This window comes from Pollachius pollachius (assembly GCF_949987615.1).
Source record: "Pollachius pollachius genome assembly, chromosome: 3".
NCBI classification, from domain to species: domain Eukaryota; kingdom Metazoa; phylum Chordata; class Actinopteri; order Gadiformes; family Gadidae; genus Pollachius; species Pollachius pollachius.
In genome coordinates, this window is record NC_136936.1 from 9,919,342 (window position 1) to 9,942,111 (window position 22,770).

The window sequence follows — 22,770 nt, forward strand, 5'->3', positions numbered from 1 at the left end:
ACTAATGTCGATGCAATGCTTAAATTTCTGTAATTTATTTTATAATAAATCGGAATATCTTATTTTTCCCTCACCTTTTACTTGTCTTTGTTATCTTGTTTTTCTTGTGTATTCCTCTTTGTTTAGTTTTAATACTTAACCCATAGGCCTACGCAGGCTACTAAGTAGTGGTAGACCTAGTAGTAAGTAGTAAGTAATATAGATTTTTATTTTTATTTATTTATTTTTTATCAGGAAACAATTAAATAATTGAATACGATGTTTGTGAACCCAAACAAAAACAAACATCCAACAAACAAAAACCCAGGGAGGTTTGCAGTTCAACGTTGACAGTAGTCTTTGGGGTTATGAATCCTTTTTTAAACTGATCCAATAACTAAATTAAACTGAACAGCATCTAACCAGCAGGAGTCACACGGGGTCCGCTGGTGCAGAGGGAGAGGAACGCAAGGCGGAAGTGAGAGGAAAAGGACTGTTTCACAAAGTAAACCAAACTTTGACAAAGCTTTTTGGGGGGCTGATATCGCACCGGCAGTCCGTGATGAGAGCACACACGGTTCACACACAGACCCGCCGTGTTTAACCCTCTTCTAAACCGACACAGTGAGATGGGACTCCCTACTTTGGAATTCAGTGATTCTTTCCTGGATAGTCCGGATTTCAGAGAGCGCCTGAAATGCCATGAATTCGAGTTGGAGAGGACGAATAAGTTCATCAAAGATCTGATCAAAGATGGGAATATGCTGATCACGGCGTTTAAGAGTGAGTAGCTGATCTCAGACCTGTTCTACCAGAAACAGCAATGCCATTAATGAAAAGTTTGGTTAAGTTTATCAACTTTTTATTATTGTAATGAATTGACAACAGAGCAGACAAATCATGCACCCTAAATCACACAAAATGCACACACAACGGTGAATTGTTTGGGGTCAAAAAGCCACCCAGCTCTTCTAAACAATAGAAGAGTTTTAGGTTTTTCGCATTTCTGAAGGATCCGTGAAATCAGTCACATCTTTTTGAAGTGGAGATAGAACAAACACCCTGCAGGCATGAAGATCCCCAGCCGATAGGATCAGTGGGGCTGTACCTGATCCGACCGCTATCACATCTCCTCGATCAGTCTCCGAAACACACGGACATGCCACTAGCTAGAACGGATGAATCCCTTCTACTTTCTCCCAGCATGACGTAATTTCTCTGTTATTAAGTCCAGCATCATTCAGAGTAAACATACACACTCACACCACAACTTGAGGTTTCTGGCCAAATGCTAGGAATGAGTGAACTGTAGGATGGATAACGTGGTTCAGCCTTTAGGCTTGCATTCCTATAGACCTAATAAGTCATCGGGAGTTAATATTTATCTTCATGTGTTTGTACTAGTCAATACCAGGAAGGATTTCACCTAAAAACCTTAGTTATTTAAGGATATATAGACTATGCCTTATTTATTATGTAATGTCACCAAAACAATAATAATCTTACGATTATGATTATTAAATGCAGCCTTTTGTTAATATTGTTAAGTAAGTCTCAAATCGTTCTGCAGAATAATTACATTTCCTTGTTTTTCAAGAATCCTATGCAAATATTCAGGAATGGGGTCAAATTATTCCAGAGTGGTACAGATGTATCCACAGTTCAGTAGCTCCTCAGATATTTCTGTCTCAGATGTTTGTCAGTAGTGTGTCGTGGAGTTATTAAGGAGATGGATTGCGATGCTTTGCTGGGTCACATTTGTCTCCAGCGTTGACAACTGCTTCAGTAACACCACCCCACTCCACCTATCACCTGTCAATCACAAACTCACACTCACTGGCCGACCAGGGCCCTTTAAATGAATCACCAGACAAAGTAAGGCTAAAATCCACCCATTAATTTAGTAATATGTTCATTGATACATCCTTCTTCTATCTACCTATCCATTTAGTTCATGCATCCATCTATCCAATAATTGCTCCATCTGTCCACCATTTCTGTTCATCCATTCACCATCAATTGATTAGCTAAATTAACTTGTTCATTTAAAGTGAGGGAAGTGTTGAAGCAAACTACTTGAGATTGGGTGCCATTACTTCGTACCAAATCCACTTTTCCCCAGTGGGTGTCTGGGTTACCCAGCGCAGACTCCATGCTTAGCGATTGGTTAGCTAAACAGTGTGTGGTGCTAAACGCAACATTAGCATAAATAAATATTCACACACACTCATCAGTGTGATTTCATGGTTATATTCTGTAGCACAAATTGTGTTATTTATTTCCTTTCAAGAAGGCAATTTCAGGCCTTTAAACACCATTAGAATGGAGAGATGTTTTTTAAAAGGAATTTGTTCTTCCAAAACGTAACCTCATTCTGTCAGGGAAGCATAATGTGCAAATTAACATGACTTATAATAACTTGGCATTATTGTGTGGTCTTTGGTTCAGCCTGTGGAAATGGGGACACGGGACAGTATAGCCTGATAGTGTTCGCCTCCCAGCTCATAGTCTCTGGGTTTGACCCCTCTCGTCCACTACCTGTGCAGGCAATCTGAACCTGTGGGGTATACTACGAACCTCGCTGAACATATCCAGGCTTTCTTGGGAAAGCCTGGATCGACAGAGACGTAACTAGGGATCAGAGTTAAATGGTCCTACGACGCTCACTTAGGATTCGATTAGTCAAGCCAGGTTTTCCGGTTTAGGTTCAATGCGCATTCACGTGAAAGGGGCGTCATTTTACTCACCTTTATAAACTGGATAGATCAAGGGCAGTCTATTTCACTCAAGAGGAACAGATAGTCTTAATGACCTCATATGAGGAGTTCAAAAATCAGAGGGGCATCACAGTTGCACATAATAATGCTAGGGAGGCGTGCTGGCAAAAAACAGCCGATAGTGTAAATGTGTATGAGTGAAAAGATTCTGCATATTGTCTATAAAATATGCCAAATGCAGAATTGTTCGCCATTAATCCCAATAGAGTGTTGATGATTTCAAAATGCATAAGCAACATCCAACCTGCCTTATTCTGTAATTTAGGGAATTCACTGGGGTTCAAATCTCGCCGGTCTATCATCATGCCTTTTACCCCCATAGATTTGGTGCCAGCACGGCCTTGAGAGTATGGGTTCAAGTTCGAAATAAGCACAAAAATATAATTCCATAACCTTTGGTGAATAAGTATTCCATATGCATGAGAATTGGGACTTTTTAAGCTTCACATAAATATGCGTCACTTGGGAGACAAACCCTGCACGCAAAAATTCAAGACTGACGCGCTACCTCCACGCTACCACTTTCTCACGGAGACACAATGTGCAACACTAAGTGTTGTCTACATAAGGTCCAACAAGGACGATCAAATAGAGAATACCCTGTATCTCTCATAAAGAATATTCTCAGTCGATGCCAAGGGATCGGTCCCGAAAGAGCCTCTGTCTGAGAGACCCCTGTACGATAGGTGCTCAGAGGTCCACGGGAACACCCACAAATGTTGGCGCCATTGTCGAAGGAGGGGCTAAAACGACGCTAAAAGAGATTGACTTTCGTGTCCCAGCTAACCCAGGCTTTGAGCGCAACATACCTCACTAACCCACTAATCGAGGTTCGTAGTACAGGGCACTGGATGCCAAATTGAAAACTGCTCCTTGAAGTTCCATTGTGTAGAATTAGTATCAGGTGAAGAGGTTCCTTATAAAAGGTTCCGTATAAAAACGATGTATACAATGTATATACATTGTATACATCGTTTTTATACGATGTATACAATGTATACATCGTATAAAAACATTATTTAATCTTTGAAATTATAGGTCATAGTTTAAAACTAAAGGTCCTATTACATTGAACACGGTTGTTCACACATGTACTGTCTAAACCCTATCTGCTTATTAATGCCCTGTCTCTCTACTGTCTAAACCCAACCTGCTCCTAAAAACATGTCTCTGTACTGCCTAACCCCTACCTGCTCCTAAAAACATGTCTCAGTACTGCCTAACCCCTACCTGCTCCTAAAAACATGTCTCTGTACTGCCTAACCCCTACCTGCTCCTACCAGGTTTCCGATATGTGTCCCCCCCAATGTTAAACTCATTCCTACGCCCCTGCTCTGTACTGCCTTATCCCTACCTGTACCTTAATTTCAGTTCCAGCACATTACACATAAGCACAGCTAACTTCCAGGTCCTTTGTGTTTGTTCAACATATTCCCTTGCCATACGCAAACCACTGCCAGACGAACGACCCAGTGCTGTTTATTTTCGGAACCAATACGTCTGACTCCTTCTTCCGTTTCTGAGCTGAACTCCACATGTATTAACTCGCTTTAGTGATTCACTTATTTTGCTCTCTCTCCCGGCTCCCTGCCTCCTTCAAGATACTAAAACACACACCTCAGACGTCACGCACACTCACCACGAGAATGGTCAGCCTGGAAGAGGACGTTTGTGACGTATGTTTTAAAAATATATATTTCTCGTCTTCTTGTGTATTTTTTGCGTTTCTGTGAGACGGAGAGAGCCAGAAGAGAGGGATCGAAGCAAAACGCCAGAGCCAGCCTCATGCTGGCATGCCAAATATTAGCAATAACAAAACAATAACATTTCAAAGCACAAGCATCCTGCCACCATATCAAGTTAATTATTTGTATAGCCCTTAATAATAGTCTGAAAGAAGAGGGATTCCTCCTTCCAAGGGTGGTTAGGACTGCAGTAGCTTCCTAATAGGCAGACATGAAAAACACAAAGCTTATGTAGAAAAATAGAAGATGAGATCAGTCATTTCTTAGGAGTAGAAACCTTGCGATAGACAGTGTGTGAACAGAATTACATTAACATATTTTCGTCACATTAACATATCTCCGCCCCTCCCTCGATCCGTTGTCGTGCCTGTATGCCAGGGGATCTGGTGTTTGATCAGATCCAATCCCCCGGTACTGAGTGTGCCCAAGTGGCACTGTTCTGAATAGGATTGTAGGTTCACCTGCAGGCCACACCTGGTGGCCTGCAGGTGCATACATATCTACCCCTGATACGAGTGCCGTGCTGCTTATTATTCCAACCAGAACACTCTAATCAACTTGTTTGTGATGAAAGCTCGAAAGAACCAAGACACCGGCCAAATGAGCCGCTATTTATTCATTTGTTTGGCTTTGTCTTTCTTTTATTTGTTCCTTGCCCATGCTTATTCTTCTGGGCGCATAGCCATGCCACCAGCGATATTTGATATTGCATATTCTATTCTGGTATATGTTTTAATAAGCTATGCCATCACCGTTATTTGAGATTCCATTATTCGATTTGATTATATTCTGCATTTTTATTACGCTCATATCAATACTTTTATTGACTATTCTATGCTATTCTATGATGTCATTCAAATTATATGACACCCTGTCCAAAGTCACCAACATTATTAAAGAGTGCATCTTCCTCTGGATTTCTTCTTTTCTTCTCCATATGCATTGGGTCTGTTCTAGTCTTAGAAGAGGAAAGTGTAGAATGTGAGATTGGTTGAGTCAGAATACCAGAGCCAACATTGGCTCAGGGCTCTATGTGTGTGTGTGTGTGTGTTTACACTCTGTGTGCACACTGTGTACTTGCTGCAGAGTTTCCGCTGTTTACAGAGACCACCGTCGACTGGAGACACACCGAGATGAGATATAAAAACCATGCTGGGACTCAGGCTTACGTTTTGAACACACGCGTCACACACACACACACACACACACACACACACACACACAGGTATGCCTGCTCACACACATGGATTCACAGAAGACCCGTTTCACATCCCTGGTTGCCCATCCCTGGTTGCCCTTGAGCAAAGCTCTTATCTGTTGGTTCACTCGGTGGTTCTGCAGTCCCCATGCATACTGTATACCGATGTACACTGCACTTGTACTGTAGATTGTGGATATGTAGATCTGCCTATCCAGTAGACTATACCACCTGTTATGTTGATTTATCCATCATACATCTTCACAATTTTTAATTGGTCTGTAATTGGACAATCAACCTTTTTAAATTCCATTTAGCAGAGTCGCGTATCCAAAGCGACCTACAAGTGAGGCAGTGAACAACAAAGGCATACCTTCAGTCTAGGAGTATCTACAAAAATGGAGTACCACATCTGGTTGTACAACTGGGGCTTTTCCAAGATTGTGTGTGTGTGTGTGTGTGTGTGTGTGTGTGTGTGTGTGTGTGTGTGTGTGTGTGTGCGTGTGTGTGTGTGTGTGTGTGTGTGTGTGTGTGTTTTAGGAGGGTAGTGCGACGGGGGTAGGCCAGAGGTGTCCGTGGAGAACACCACTTATTCAGAGGCCCCCCTGGGGCCACCTGGCTAACGCTGGCTGACAAAGCGATAAGGCAGGCACCAACATCTTACCCTGTCTCTCCCCGCGAGTGTAACAAGAAGTAGGCCAGGGGACCCAGGTTCATAGGAGCAGACAGGGCTTATATATATCCTGAACTAATATCTCTGCCCCCATGCACACCCCTGAAGCTAGACGGTGCATGGACGGAGTATATAGAAGCTGCTGGGATATTATGGGATGATTCAGTGTTTCTTGTCTTGAAGACTGGATAAGTCAGAGTGGTAAAAGGGTGTGGTTTTATTGGACCCGCTCCCCGTTGAGTGAATATAGCAGTTAATTTCTCAAACTAGACGATGGATCAATCTCAAACTTTTTTATTTTGCGCTTTTCGTTCAAAACATCTTTACAAAGGACTTGTCAAAGTGAAACAAGCCAACAAGAACAAGAAATTACCTTAAAATAACTGAGAAGAGAGAGACATTTGAGAGGTGGAATTGATCAGAAAAGTGCTGCAAATGAAGTGATTAAAGGAAAGCTAAACCAAAAAACAAACGGTTCATGATTCACTGTCAACATTTTATATACTTTAGATTCTTGATAATTTGTAAACAATGTAAATAGCTTTGGATACCGCGTGAAAACATCATCAATATTGTTGTTGACAGAATGCTCTGCACGCCAACCTACTCAGACACAGGCAATTCAGAGGCGTGGTGTGCGTTCTGCTATAGCGCACTTCGTAATAAAGCTAGGCTATTAGCGATAAGGAAAATCACTGTCACTGCCTAGCATCCCCAACCTCCCTACCCCCCCAGCCCTAGCTAAAGATATCTGTTTGAATACTCTTTACGCCTGTCATAATGAAGGCACCCTGTGTTTAAAGAGGTGTTTGCGCATGTTTATGCTCATCAATCTGAAGATTTAAGACACTTAAATGCTCCGCTAATGAGTATTGCGTGGTACTGTAATGAGTCGGAGTGCTGGGTGCTGGGGGGGCTCTCGACGTAGCTAAGAGGGTTAGCCGTTTGTTTGTTTGTCTGAGTACACATGATGCTGAGAAAGGCTCGGCCACAGGAAGTGTGCTGTAAACACACTCTCGTACACACTCTCCCCCCGGTCTGACATCATTTAGGCTGTGTGGTCCATGCGGAGGTTTCTTTGTACTTGTGTGTGTGTATTTGTGTGAGTGCGTTTGTGTGTGTGTGCGCGCGTGATTGTGTTTGTATCTGTAATTCTGTTTTTGAAACAGCTTTGTGTGTGTGTGTGTGTGTGTGTGTGTGCATTTGTGTGTGTTTGTGACTGTTTAGCGACTGAATTTTGTGTATGTGCGAGTGTGCTCACAGTTGAAATTGTGCTCGTGAGATTGTGTCTACTTCATTTGTGCGTGTGTGTGTGTGTGATTGTGTTCATGATTGTGTGTGTTTGTTTCTCTCTAATGTTTACCTTCCTCCATTCTAAGGAATGGGAATATTCTTGTGTCTCTTGGGTCCCACAGACAACAGATCATCTTGTACGTCTCTTCTCCCCCTCCCTCCCACTCTTCTCATCTCAGCCCTCGGTGAATCACACTCTGAGTGGAGGAGAGAGAGCTGGCAGGTTCTGCTACCCCAGCGGGACATCGCCTATTCAGGGTTTTGTGTGTGTTACTCTCTGTGTGTGACTGTGTGTGGACGTTTTGATAAAGGGATTAGCCAGCTAGTTTTATCTCTGAAACCTCGGACAGCGCTCGTGGACAAATGTTTCGGAATTCAAATGGGGGCGATGTGTTGCCGTAGTAACCTGGAATTCAATCTGTCACTCACACACAGGGGCGGACATTTTGTCCCCTCATTCCCTGTACCAACCGAACCTTGTGTCAACTTTGTATCGGCTTCGGCTGATAGATATGTTTTTATTGTTATGCAAAAAGGGGTAAATATTGTGACCGTGTTGCTGTTTTTCCTTATTCCTTCCTTTTGCTTTATTTTTATTGACCTCTCTCCCTGACTTGAATATGTCTGGTATATGTCTGCTGAGCAAATCATAATCCTCACCGCCCGAAACACATTTCCTTGATATACAGACTCAGACTTTCTGCTAGTTTGTGTGTGTGTGTGTGTGTGTGTGTGTGTGTGTGTGTGTGTGTGTGTGTGTGTGTGTGTGTGTGTGTGTGTGTGTGTGTGTGTGTGGGTGGGTGGGTGGGTGGGTGGGTGGGTGGGTGGGTGGGTGGGTGGGTGGGTGGGTGTGTGTGTGTGTGTGTGTGATGTACTACTTAGCCGTGGCCGTCCATAACCAGTGAAAATGAGTATTGACGGTACATTTCTCTTGTTTTGAGATCCAGGTGGTCTTTCTGTGGGCTACACATTGGAAAATCCTTGAGTAACCGACTGATTTATTATAACACAACGCCTGCCAATGTTGTTTTAGTAAAGTGGGAAAGATATTTGTTCCGTCTGTGTGCGTGTGTTAAATCTTGTCAAATACAAAGAGAAAACACTGGTAAAATTGTGTATTTCCCCCAAAATGTTTTTTCTTTCAACATTTTTTTATTATCGATATTCAAAAGCAGGTGATCATTATCACAAAGATTGATTTAGGATAGTTGTTTTTAGGTGTTTTTGTTTCTAGGAAAGGCATAAAAGGCTCTTGCCCTTCGTTTGTGTAGTGACGTAAAACATTTTATGCAGTTTATTTTCAATTATTTATCATCACTGACTAAAGTGCCTTGCTTTCATAGCTCGGTAGGACCACTGTGTCTGTGATGGAAATCATTCACCCATCACACATTTGAAACCAAAAAAAAAAGATTCTCTGGAGAAACAACTGGTAAGAAAAACCACACACACACACACACACACACACACACACACACACACACACACACACACACACACACACACACACACACACACACACACATACAAGCCACTCCCCTGTACACACACACACAAACTCATAAACACACACACATACTGAGATATACCCTGGGTTTAAAGGTCGTATTTTTTTTTCCTTTCCTGCATTTTAGCATTTCTTTAGCCATTTATATATTTCAAACCATTCATTTCGAATCTAAAAGTTATTCGTTTACACCCTTTAAAACTCAGACGTTGCAAGTTTTAAATAAAAATATAAAGAAACACAATACGAAAAATTTAGTAATTGGCGATAAAAAAGTCTCTTATTAAGCCTATACACGTTTTACCAACAATGATTAGATATAAGTTACTACGTTCTGCGGTGCAATGAACATATTGTTTGTGCATTGAAACCTCCAGTCTATAGTTGTATTTGTCTGTTTTTATAGTGGATTTCTAGCGTATTTATTCGGAACTGTCAAAAGGCAAAGGTGTCTTGTTAGTGATTCACACCCTTGCAGAACGCCATTGACCATCAGGCTCGAGTTTTCAACAACTCTTAAAATTATGATTGGGAATTCAAACCATTTTGTGTGTCGTACACTCTTCATTCCAGTCCTACCACAGCAGCGATGCTAAGGGGTGCTAACCCGTACAGGCTACATCCACAGGCTGTTCCAAAGCTGTAAACGCAGTCCGCTCAGCCTAGAATCAAGTGATTGGATATGGGTCCTTTGTGGGGGGGGGGAGTTTTCCCTCCCCCAGCCTTGGGAGACGGGTTCAGGTTCAGGATCCTTGGATGGTTGCCCCCCCACTGTATGACCCAGCAGACCAAGCGTAATCATTAGCAGGTGATACAGGACCTTATCTGGAGTGCTGCTCTGCTATCAGGATCGGAGCAGATGGAATCAAAGTGACACATAAAGCACCTCTCCTACCTCCTTTTTCCTCCTTCACCCCCCCCCCCCCCCTCCCCCTGCCCGCCCACACAGCCTGCATCAAAGACCCCCCCCCCCCCCCCACCCCCCACCCCCTTCCCTGTGAGGCCAGGAGAGTGTACGAGGTACGTTGTTTCTTTTGAAGGCAGACATCTCCACTTGAATAACGGAGTGTCTAGGGTGGCAAGGAGACAAGATGGAGGAGTCACAAGTCTACCCTGTTCACCGCCCTCCGTTAAATTCCAGCATGAAATGTGTCGCAGACTCATTTATATCACACGCAAAGGCCGTACAGGGGCACGGATCACCTTTTAAGCACCTCAAGGGAACTGCCATTAAAAGAGGATAAAAGACGAGATTTAAAAATGAAATGAAATCAAAAAGGCCCCCGACATGAAGAATGTAGACAGAAAGGTAGAGACAAGAGAAAAGCTGTGTGCGTGTGCATGTGCTTCTGTGTGTGGATGTAGACGAAGATGTGAAAAGTTACACAACTGAATATCATGAGGAGCTTTGACGGAAAGTTTTGAAGTATTGCCATTTGTTTTATTTAGAAAATATTTATTGCACACGTAGAATCGAGATTCACTAACCTGCACATAACCTGCACACGCCTAACACATTTGTGTTAGGCGAGATTTAAACTTGGTAGAGATTTGGGCATTGAGGACACAAGCGACAGGACAGGGAGCACTACCTGCATAACAAACACAACTCATCTCCTGATACAAACAAATCAGTTCTCGCAATATAGGAAAAGGCAGACATGGTCCAACTAGATGAAGTGGTTTGATTGACTCTCTCAACCTATTCTTTCACACGCACGCACGCCCAGACGCACGCACGCACACGCACACACACAGTCTCAAATTCAATGATAATTACTGTTATTTGTGGCCTGCATTGCCGTTGTTATTTGATATCTGTCTTTCTGCATAGCTATCCGTCTGTCTGATTCTGTCTTTGTCCGTACATCTATTTGTCACGTGTCTGTCTACAGCCAACTAAATGTACCTGATAATCTACTTTTGCAACATTCATTTGCTACTTAAACTTATATTTTAAGCAGTGACTGGTTACGTATTCTCATGGCTTATTAGCCTTAGCTGCCAGCATCTCAGTCCCTGCCGTGTGTGTGTGTGTGTGCGTGTGCGTGCGTGTGGGTGTGTGTGTGTGTGTGTGTGTGTGTTTAGCGATGGAATGTGGTAGTGTGCTGTTGCCCTGGAGACCAGATAAAGGTTCTAGCCTGGGGTCCGTCAGTGTTATTCTCTTTCTCTCCCCATCTCTCTCTCTCGATCACCCTCTCTCTGTCTCTCCCACGCTCAGATTCATAGGGGTTTATTTGCATGGGAAATATACATTTACATTGCCAAAGAAAAATAAAATATTAGGATACAAAAATAGTCAAAAAAGAATATATTTCACAGTCCAAAAAATGTAATTCAATCAAAGTAACAAAATGTGTGTGCTGTGAAAAGTGCTTGAATAAGACTATATAATAAAAAATAAAAAAGTCTGCCCAGTATATAGACCCTGGCCTGCCTTTCTGCTGTGAAGGCTCATTGTGTGGGGTTGAGAAGGCTGGAGTTGGAGGGGGTACTGGAGCATCGGCCATTGTCTCTTCAGCCTGGTTTGTGAGGTTTAATTATGGTCTGAGGAATGATACAGTACCAGAGTACTGACACGTCACGTGAGAAAGAGGTCCCGCTCTGCAATATTGAGAACCAAAGGATATTTTGGGAAAAATCTTATTTGGTCTTACTAGGTTTTATACAATTATCGGCCATTCATGTTGAAGTGTGTTATAACGTTTACCACATGTTGACAACCAGACCCACTTGATGCATGTCTTATAGTCTTCCTGTTTGGCAGCCAATGAGAGCAACCGTAACCATTCAATCATTTAACAGATGCTTTTAAACAAAGGAACTGACAGTAAATTCAGTCACATGTCAATAAGGAGCGGGAAGGGATTTAGGGCATCTCGTAGACAACGCGTTAGGGATCGAACCCCCTACCTTCTGGCTAAGAGATGGAAACCCTAACGACTAGACTATCCTATCCCCTCACATAGACATAGACATTCGAGAAACAGACAAACCATTAGAGTGACCTCACACTAATACCGGATACAAGCTAACATTGTTTCCTCACAAAAGTGGCCTTGACTAAAGAATTGTTATTATAATGAAAATTGTTATTTAATAGGATGGTCAAGGATGGTAGATTATTTTATCTCTCGCTGTCTTCCTCTGTCTCTCTCTCTCTGTCTATCTGTGTCTCTCTCTGTCTGTGTGTGTGTCTCTCTGTGTGTCTCTATCTGTGCGTTAATTTAAAGTTGACAATAGAGCGGTAGAAAGCATTGGAGTCAAAGGTATGATCGTGAAGGTTCTTGAGTAAAACCCGTGGATCTGGTTAGATGTTAGACGTCAGGAAGCCTGCTGGCGCCTTTCAGCTTTCCCTCTACAATGTCGTAAACAAATCAATGTTTGTTCGTGTTTTGTGGTTTTTTCTCACTGCTCCTGCAACAATGTTCAGAAGCAGGGCAGATGTTTCTACTGCCGTCATTGGGACAGTTATTAGGACATGGCAGCAGAAAGACGTGGGAGCGCATGAGTTGGTTCAGACGCGCGAGAGAGAAATGCCATCTCACTTTAAAAAAGATGAAAGCAGACGACGGCAAATCTAAAACATCAGGCTCTATGTGTTATTGTGTTATTATGATCAATACTATAATGGTCTGTTGTTAAAGTCATTGAGGGCAGAATATGATGTGGATGTTGAGGACTCTGGGAGAGAGCATGTAATGGACTACCTAATGCTTTCTCTCAGGTAGTAAAATCAGATGGTGATTTCAGTCGATGTCTGTGCGCCACTGTCTTTTATTTTGGTGTCACTAAGGTGCTATGTAGAGATTGGTGTAAGCCAGGAGGTCAGTCTCTGTCTGGGTGTCCAGGGCTAGAGGTTCATCCATTATTGATGATACCCTATGTGAGCCAGACCACCGAGCTTCATATTGATCCGAAGCAAGCCGCTGCTGAATGAAAGAAGGTGCAGAGTGATCGCTGGCACAATTAATCTTCCAAAGAGTCCTTCATTTTGGATGACACACTGTTTGAGGATTTTCACAAATGTTATTTATATTATTTGAGAGTGCATTCCACTGCAAGAAATTGATAAAAAATGCCCCTTTTTAAAAAGTGTAAAAAGCGTGGCATCATGTGCTTTGCAGCAAGTGAACTTCAGTCTAGCCGAACACAGAGAAAAAGAGGGCCTGTAGACAGCAATAGCAATGCCCTCTTATTTCTTTATCATGCTTTTAAAAACAATTCCTTTTTTCCCTTGGGAAGCAGCAAGATTGATTTTTCAGGGCTTTTATGGTCAGTTCACACTTTGGGGTGCCTCGACTTTGATGAAATATGATGGTCACAGTAAGTGGCCGGCTTTATCTCAGACCATCTAATGGACAACTGCCCCAGCAGTCACCAGGTTTCTCTCAAGGATTCTGCATTGGCGGTTAAAAAAATATATATAAATATATATATACTGTATACATACATGTCTTTGGTCATGAATGTTTTTTGAAAGGATGAACCCATTTGAACCGTTTTTAACTTTTTTTAATGCCAATATGTGGAAGCTCAGATAGTATTGTATTGCATTGTTTCCAGAATGGACATTTTGGTCACATTCATTTGGTTCTAAATCTATTATTAATAACCTGTAATTAAACCATCTTGTAGGAATCTTTTTTGAATGAGCCTAGAGCAAAGGAGGGTAGCATTTTATTTAGTTTTGATTGTTATTATATTTAATGGTTTGAAGGCTGCTGAAAAATAACAATTTGTTTTGAGGAATGTTTCACATCAACGTTAGATTCCACTCTCATGAGGATTCTCACTCTTAAAGTCGGAATTTACAGTTTACAATATCCCGAAATCCACAAATCCATTTCCCTGTTCTGCTTCTCTTTCTAGCAAACACCTTCTCTGTAGAGAGATAGCTAGGGCTTTTAAAAAGAAATACTGTCAGAATGGAACATGAGGAGAAGCATGGCTTTTCCCCAAACTGTGCAGGCTTGGAACGAAAATATAGCTAGTTATTTCATCATCCCACTCTTGTTGTTTTTTTTTTGTGCCTCTAAAACCAACTTATGTTCTGCTAGAAGCTATCACTGTGCTGAAGCATCAAGGCCTAGCTAATGTAAACATAGGTTAGGCTTAGTAAGATAATATATGCCTGTACTCCCTGCTCCATTTCTCTCCATGATGTGCTGAATGGAGGGTTCACAAATGTGTTGTATCATGCAAGGATAGCAGTCATGTTTTCTAGATGACCTTTTGGGTTGGCCCGACATATAAATATCACGTTTATTCATAATTTTGGTCAGAGCTTATGATATATGCATAATAGTTTTTATAAAATGGCTGTAACTCTTACAGAAATGTACAGATCATATGAACATAATTCTGAACTATAACAACCTTTTTATATAGATTGTATGCGTTCAATTGTTTATTTTCATGACCAAACTGGTTTAATGTTTTACATTGTGCAGGGGTTCAAGATATAATGGGACGAGCAGACCATTTATCTTCCAACAAAATTTACACTTGTGGACAAACTGAGGGCTGTATAGATTGTTTTCACTGAATAGAAAAAGAGATTTTTTTACTACCTTCTTCCTAGTTCTTTCCCCCCCAAGGCTTCTTTTGTTACGATGGATTCTGCTTCAGGAAAATAAACGAAAATAGATATTTTTATTTGTTGAGCTTGTTATCTAGTTACCTCTTGTGCACGTTTTGGTAATTCAGTCATTTAAGTGCTGTTATTATATTTCAACCACCCAGTAATAATATTGATAACATATTATGGTCATCCTCCAAAGATTCCCACTATTCGAAATCAATAATGATCCTTCCCCGATCCCACCCTGGTGTCCTGTTTTCTAATTTCATATCTAGAGATCCCTTGTTCAGAATTCCCAGAGTTGTCGTATAAATGCATATGCAATTGTTAACAGCCTTTAGCAATCATTTCATTTTCTGTGACATGCACTCATATTTCCTGTATTTTATAGTTGAACATGTCATATAAACAGAAGATTCTTAATGATCCTGTGGGGTGCTGTGATGAGTTCTTCATGTTTAGAATGTAATTCTCCTTTTTATATACATTTACGGCAACGCCTTTTATTTCCAATGTGTTTCAATGGAGTATTTGATGATCCTTTGTGAGTCCCTTCCTTTAGGCTGGAACTCCCCAAATGTTTCTGCTTTATGCCCTGATTATTATAAAAGAGAACAGACATCTTTATCTTACTCCAAAGTCATTCTAGACTTCGGAGTAAGATAAATTGTTTTTTTTTTCTTTTCTTCGGATGACCACTCAAGGAGGGATAACGTGTATTCCGTTTGGGCTGGAAACACCAAATGTATAATCTTGTATTTCATTTAGGTCCTCTTTCATATAAAAACGACCAAAGGTCTGTAGCTCATTCCCATGTGTGCTAGACCCCTAGGTCAACCACCTATTGCATCACTTCCTGTCAGGATAGAGCCTTCAAATGTATTCTTTCACTAGAGTTTAATGCCCTCATTCATATAACAGGGACCAGACGTCTCAATCTTACTCCCAGTTCATTCTATGCCCCCATAAATGGTGTGTTGCTCTTGTATCGTCTGATGACGTCTAAGTGAGGAATTGCATCACTTTCTTTAGGGGGGGGGGGGGGGGGGCCCCAAGGCTCCTGGCTGTCACCGGTGGGCAACTGTAATAAAGCCTAGGAGGACAGACAGACAAACAGACAGACAGACAGACAGACAGACAGACGGCGAGAATGATCACAAGGATAGAGGTCTTGATTGCAGTACTTAACGAAAGTCATTGATGAATTAAAACTAAACGCTGTTAATTGCGGAACCAAGTTCACACTTCCAGCATGTAACGTCGTTATGGCAACGAGTGCGCTGGGAGATTTCAAGCCAAAATAGTCTTGAAACTAGTCAATGACCCAAAGTGCACTAATAAGGTCATCTGGGTTTGTGTGAAGAAACGCGAAGCGAGGCGGAGGTGGGCTAGAGATGTCTTCAAAGGGCCGGCCCTCTCGCGTTGTTCCGTAGAAGCACCGCTAGTTGCACGGTGGTCACACTCGCGCACGTTTCAGCCATTGCATTGTTGGGTGCACACACACATAGTAGAATGTTCATTATACGTATCTCAAATGCTACCCCCCCCCCCCCCCCCCCAAGATTCTCCCCAGGCGTGACTGTAATTACATGAGGTCACGATAAACATGACGATCAATCGACTGACACTCTGTAGTCTGTACATGTCTGTACATGTCTGCTGCCCTGGCCTTGTGTCTAAAGACACCTCCGCCCCAGCCATGATATTGAGACGTCCTGAAAATCAAACGCTCCCCTCCCCCACAGCCTGCGCCTTTCAGGGGATTGTCACTTCCAGAAGACTGCCATTTTCTGAGACTTAATAACTCTGACATGGTGGCAAACAGAGTATTCAGTCAGACGGCAGTGTAGGATGGCGTGCGACGGGGGTGACACCCAAGCATGAAACATGGCTGGGGACGGAATTGCTTCCTGTTTGAACAGAGAGTTTGCCCATTTGTGCAAGGCAAACTCTTTGACTGTACCAAATAACCTCTGAGGTAAAGAATAGATTTTTTTGGAGAACGATGTATTCCCGGAGGCAGGGGGTTATAATTTCAGTTGAAGGAGCCATACCATCTAGTCAAATCGAAAAAGGTGTTTGTTTCTGATCATAAAGGTATGCTCCAGAAGGCTTTATGACAAGATAGGATATTGCATATCGGAAGCAAATGCATCTTAAAACGATGGCTATTCTATAATAAATGTTCTTCATTCTCCATTCTTCTATCTTCATTCTACCACTAATGCTTGCTCTCTCCCCCCAATCAGACCTCTCCGCCGCGGTCCAGAAGTTCTCCCAGTCTCTGCAGGAGTTCCAGTTCGAGTGCATAGGTGACGCCGAAACTGATGATGAGGTGAACATCGGTAAGTCCGGGATGCCAACGAGGGAACGGGGGGATTAGAGGACAGAGGGTGGGGGGGGCAGTCACTTCTTTCTCTGCAGTTTCCCAATTAGTTCCACTGTCATCCCAGTTATGACCTTTCAGCTGTATTTCCCTAGGCCCCTCGCCTTCAGTGATGGGGGCTTCGTCCCCAAAGCTACCGCTGTAAGCTCATTAGGCTTAAGCCAGGAGCGGATATCGACTCCTGCTCCTGGAACAAATGATGGCCGCCCTCCAATGTGGCCCCTACTTTTTTTTTTTTGATGTGTGTTTTTTTTTTGGGGGCCATCGCCGGCCAGTGTCCACAGGGGGAAACGGTAGGACAAGAAATCCGGCTGATTGGGAGAAGTTATCGAGAGAAAAGTCGAGCATACTAATTCCAGGAAGGAGGATTGCGCCCTCGTGACTATAGATCTGCATGTATAATTAATACTATTGATTTGCTTATGATGCTTCTCCTCGTGCCTTTTAGAACAGATCAGAGGCACTAATTGTGATCTGTGTCAGAGATTAATGGAGGTGTGGACCTCTCCGGGGTGGAATGTGAAAGCAGATGTTCGGAGAGCTTCCCAGGGCTCTTATGGGCAGGTCCCTCCATCTGGCTCACTTAGCTGCTGCTTCAGGTTCCTCCTTATTCCCCGCCGCCCAGTGCTGCCCGGCTGTGCTGCTGCAACACTGTCCATCTGCGGTGTTCCTTTACACCGGACAGCGCCACATCCAACATGGTGCTGCTTGGGCGCAGTTTCCCTACCAAAGGTGCACTTATACCCTTGGGGGATACCCAGGCAGGTTAAACAGGCTACTCCTAAAGTTTGGGGGAGATTATGATAAAGTCCCATCGATTCACATTTTGTTGAATTTGTAAAATATAATATTTGTAAGTGTTGCGGTGCATTAAATGGAGGACCAGAAGTGGGAGTATAGATGTGCTTTTTCCGTCTCAAACGTGTCTCGACCAATACAGTATCAATAATATGCAGTGTGATGCATAATGCTCGACTGCATTATTAGTTTGAAGGTAAATATTTATGGTTTGGTGTGGGTGAAGGGGTGAGCGAGCCAATGCCATACTGAGGGGGCTGTGGGGGTATGGGAGACATAGCAGGATTGCAAACACTTAATTGTCCCGATACGCAGGGTTGAAGATGACCGGTTATGACCCCGAGGCCGGACAGGGTTCAGCGTACTTTAATTTCATAGAGAGCCACCTCTTTCTGGGAGGTCGGTCAAGAGGAGCGCTGGAGCTCTGAGTGAGGGCTGCTTATTAAGCTGACTGTCCTTCTTGCCAGCGGTTACCGTGCCGACCGCGGCCTCCTACGCTGCCTGTCTCCAACCAGCCCCAGAACGGCCACGGGCATCTGCCGGCTGGAGTTTTATTGACTGTGTAATGCTGGCGCTAAGCAATTCATTTGGGAGGTTGTTTAATCAGGGCTGTGGATGCAGCGGAGTACAGAGTACACAGCTCAGCAGGTTCACTTTCCAGAGTCAACAACTTGATGTAATCTCTGCTGCTCCTTTTGATTAGGGGCTTGTTAATTCCAGATAATATGTTTTTACAATTCGACAAAACGGAAGCACGCACACAGGGGTTGGTATTTAAATGTGCCCAGTGACACCCGGAGCGTATTGTTCTGTGTCTCTGTACTGTGAGGTACTGTACTGTTCTTTGTTCTGTGCTAAAAATAAGAGGCTTATTGTGACTTGAAGGAATCCAATTAAAATAGGTCATTTTGATTCAATGTAATGCAAAAAAAAAAACTCAACGTTCAACAATGTCGTTGTTTTATCCGTGTACGTGACCGAACCATGACAGCGTTCTCCAGCCAACGCGTTGTACTTTGAGACAGTGTGATTCCACACCTCATTTGGAACCACTAAAAGGCAGCCGCCCGTAATCACCAGCTCATTGTGTTGTGTACCAGATCCACGGGGGAACGTGTGTTCCCACACTGACTACAATTATCTCCTGTCTCTCTGCGGCTTGGAGCACCGTGTGGCAGGCCATGCATACAATCCACGACTGTTCCGCCGGCGGCCCTGCTGTCTGTCTTCACACTGTGTGACTTTAAGGACTGTGATGCTGAAGTGTGTGTGGGTGATATGTAAACCAAAGCTTGTCCCCGCGTAGCACGATATATAGCACTTTCTGTTGGCACTAACTTCAAGTTCATCAAGTATATCTGTCAACTTCTCAAACCACGGGTATGGTGTGCTTTGAGTGGTATGACCAATTGAAATGTCAGCGATACAGCGATTAAGAGGTTATGTTTAGCACTGTAAGAAAAAAAGACTTATTTAACTTCTTTTCAAGAGCTGTTCATTCTGAAACATTTTCTACTTGTATAGATGCCCTGTCATGTAGGTAGTATTCTCGTCTACTATAGTTGCATATCGACAAAAGTCCAGCTCATTAGGCATGAATATACTTGTCACATGCCTTCTTATGTATGTTTTTTATCATCTTCAGTTAATTAATTCCTAATTAATTTTTGATTTAAGGTTTAACTCTTTTGCAACCCTGACGTGCTCAGTCTAAATTCAAAAAGTGCCGTAGGTTGTTGTTTGATGACTAAATGCTAAAATGATTAGGCTTTATTTAAAGGATGGGTAAACATTTTTGTAATCCTGTCGGATTATGATTTTCCTGAGGCCAAGAGTGTTCCAAAACATCATTACAGAACATCTTTGAAGGCTAAAACTCTGCTATCTCTCTGGGATCTGCATCGCCTCTGCTGTCCCTCAGGGGGAATCAGACCATGATTACACCAACAAAAAGGCCGGAGGAAAACCAACCTATTGCAATCAACATTGTCATCAACAAAGCTGATGCTTTCTTAGTGACATGACCGCACCCGTGCACAACAAACAACCCATCGGAGGAGACGGGGAGGGGGGCAGTCGGGGGTCCAACAGCGGTTCTCTTTGATGCTCCCCGACCTCCCGCAGGGTATCAGAATCCTGTACGCCGCAAGACTTGTTCGCCTGACCTTTTATCGATTTTCCCTCCATGGCTTCCTGCGATGACATTCTCATTCGGGGGCTGCTATCCAGAGAAATCGATGGGGTTCGTAAGATTGATGTGGCTATTGAAATTTTAATTTTTTAGAAATGTTACAGAGCCCTGATCTTGGAAGGTCACTCATCCAGTCTTTCGGGCTCACTGTCCCCTGCCCCGGAACCACCCGGGATGAGGTTTAAGTTGGGCTGAAATCCTGCGGGTCACCGCAAAAAAGACATGACCCATTCAATCTTATTTTTGACGCGGAACGAAATATCATCCCCAATGAAACGTGACTGAAAGGTTTCCTCCCCCCCCCAGTAAAGAAACTATTTGATTCTTCTTCGTATTTTCCAGTGCCGGCCTTTCTTCTTGCCACACACACACACACAAAGAAAAGAAGAAAGGAGAAAAAACACACAGTGACCAACAAATGAAACCATGAATGAAATTCCTTCCAGCTCCTGTCTTTTCAGTCAGTTTCTCGTTCCGGTAAAGCGCGTCAGAAACTCATTCTGTCCCGTGATTCATCAGCTCTTTTACGACCCATCTCCTCCTCCCCATTTAGTGGTGAGTAATATGCAGGTGGTCACCCCACTCTGACACCAAACCCGGTACTTCTGAGTCTAATCTCGTCCCCACATCAGCAGCACCAGCTGTGGCCTTTAGCCCCCCGCTAGGTTAGCCGTTAGCTGACAAAGGAGCTGGCACCGTTAGCAGGAGGCCTCTTCTGTCGCCGGGACGACGGCGTTGGTAAGGAGGGAGGATGACCCATGTGGGCAGGCTGGTCTAGGGGTTAGACAAGATGGGTCGCTAGGTTATTAATCCCAGATGGGACATTTTGGTGCCTCAGCAGAAAGTACAGAACAGTATGACGAAATTTGAAGTTAAAAAATGTATTAAGGGTAAAACCACAAACGCTGGATTCCCAGATAAAGGGTAATGGGTTCCAACCACGATGTTTGCACTTTGCAGTCTACCTGAAGGCGTCCTCTAGCCAGATGCCCTTACCTTTACCCCTACCTGGTCCGACAGTTAGTGTCGAGGAATTATAAGGGATTCCGAAAAGTGAATAAGAAACCCCAGACACAGGAACAGCAATTTATTTATTTATTTATTTATGTACCGAGAGAAGTGTGTTCAGCTAAATGTTCTTTGCGGTGATCATAGAGGAGGAGAGGTGAGTAGAGGCAAAGCATAATGAGCAGGGAGGGCATGAGACCATTAAATGTTGTGTTTATAATTTAACTGTCTGTGAGATCAGAACTAAGTGTAGACAAAGAGTGAGGGTTGTCTGCTAACCAGAGGTCTGGGAGCTCTGTGCTTACATTAAATGTAGTTGTTGGAGTACTAGCTATGTTGATCATGTGTTTTATCAGAGTAGGGCTGCACAACTAATTTCATTTTAATTTGGCTTCTTCAATAATTAATTAACTTTGGCTTCTTCAATAAGTTCATCTTAAAAGGCAGCAGGCATTTTATGAAATCATTCTAAATCTGATGCCCATAACATTAAAATCAAACTGAGCATTTTCTTTATTCTCATTCTTCTTCATAAACAGTTGGCACCATAGAATATGATTGAATAATTTTCTGTTAATCACAATGATTAATTGCCATAAAGCATGCAACTTTGTTTTATAAAGGCAGACTAAACAATGCACTATGTATATGACGCTGTCAGCTTTGTAAGCTAATATAATGTAGAATATAATATGGTTATGTAGGATCAGGTTATAGGCTGTTGACATGGGGATCGAACCCAGTATTATTTGGGAGTCAAACACCCTTGACACTACTAGTATCAGTCCCCTACAAGTCTGTATTCATTGTAGGCTGAAGAGTAAAGCATATCATGACATGTGTCGTTTGGTTTGACACTTTTATCAACACAAAGCGTCTTAGGATACCTTGAGTGCATACATTTCTACCATGTATAGCATTACAATCTGGCACTGTTATAGCCCTGCTATAAAAAGGAATGGAATACATCTGTCACCACTGAATGAGATCTGGGTTCCCGTGGCGATGCGGATATCGGGGCCTCTCTGGGGTATCAAGAGCAGCCAAGGCGGCACAAGGAGATTGAAGAAAGCCATCTTCTCGATCGATGAAAACGATTGTGAAGTACCGTATTTTTGTACCACTTTTTGAGTGTGTTTTTTTTTTTGCCCAAATCCATCTGGGTTGTAACCAACCGATCCAAACGTGATATTAATCCTGTTGGTGTTTTTGTTTGTTTCAGCCCAGTCGTTCAAGGAGTTCTCCCAGCTCTTGAACACAGTGGAAGAGGAGCGAAGACGACTGGTAAGAGTTGCCTTTTATCTCCGGGGTTACTCTGACCCACTGCTGTTTGAAGCTGTTGCCATTTCCACCTCCTTATGTTTGTATTATGTTTGTATACTTTGTGCTTCATTTTCCTCTACCTCGTATATAATAATCATACATTTTTTTATAAAATTAAAAACGGACCAATTAAACCAGGTTTTCTTTTATGTTTTTCCACTTATTTTCCTAACACTTAGTTTAAAGTACAGAATGCTGCTTTAGTGCTTGACCCGTTGCACTAGACAAAACAGCCTTTTTAACTAGATCCGTTTAGAGAAACGCCCGTACCATCAGTGACAATGTACTTGACTCTCACAGTCAGGGGT

The 22,770-nt window shown here is 42.8% G+C and overlaps 1 protein-coding gene across 1 annotated transcript in view; it reads left to right on the forward strand.

The window, feature by feature from the left end:
* The first annotated feature begins 512 nt into the window (after positions 1-512).
* arhgap42b (Rho GTPase activating protein 42b) overlaps positions 513-22,770 on the forward strand; it is a 63,962-nt gene continuing 41,704 nt past the window's right edge. Inside the window, 3 exon segments of the mRNA XM_079732969.1 lie at positions 513-762; positions 17,006-17,101; positions 22,362-22,423. Coding sequence (XP_079589095.1) covers positions 609-762; positions 17,006-17,101; positions 22,362-22,423 — 312 coding nt within the window. The 5' untranslated portion in view covers positions 513-608.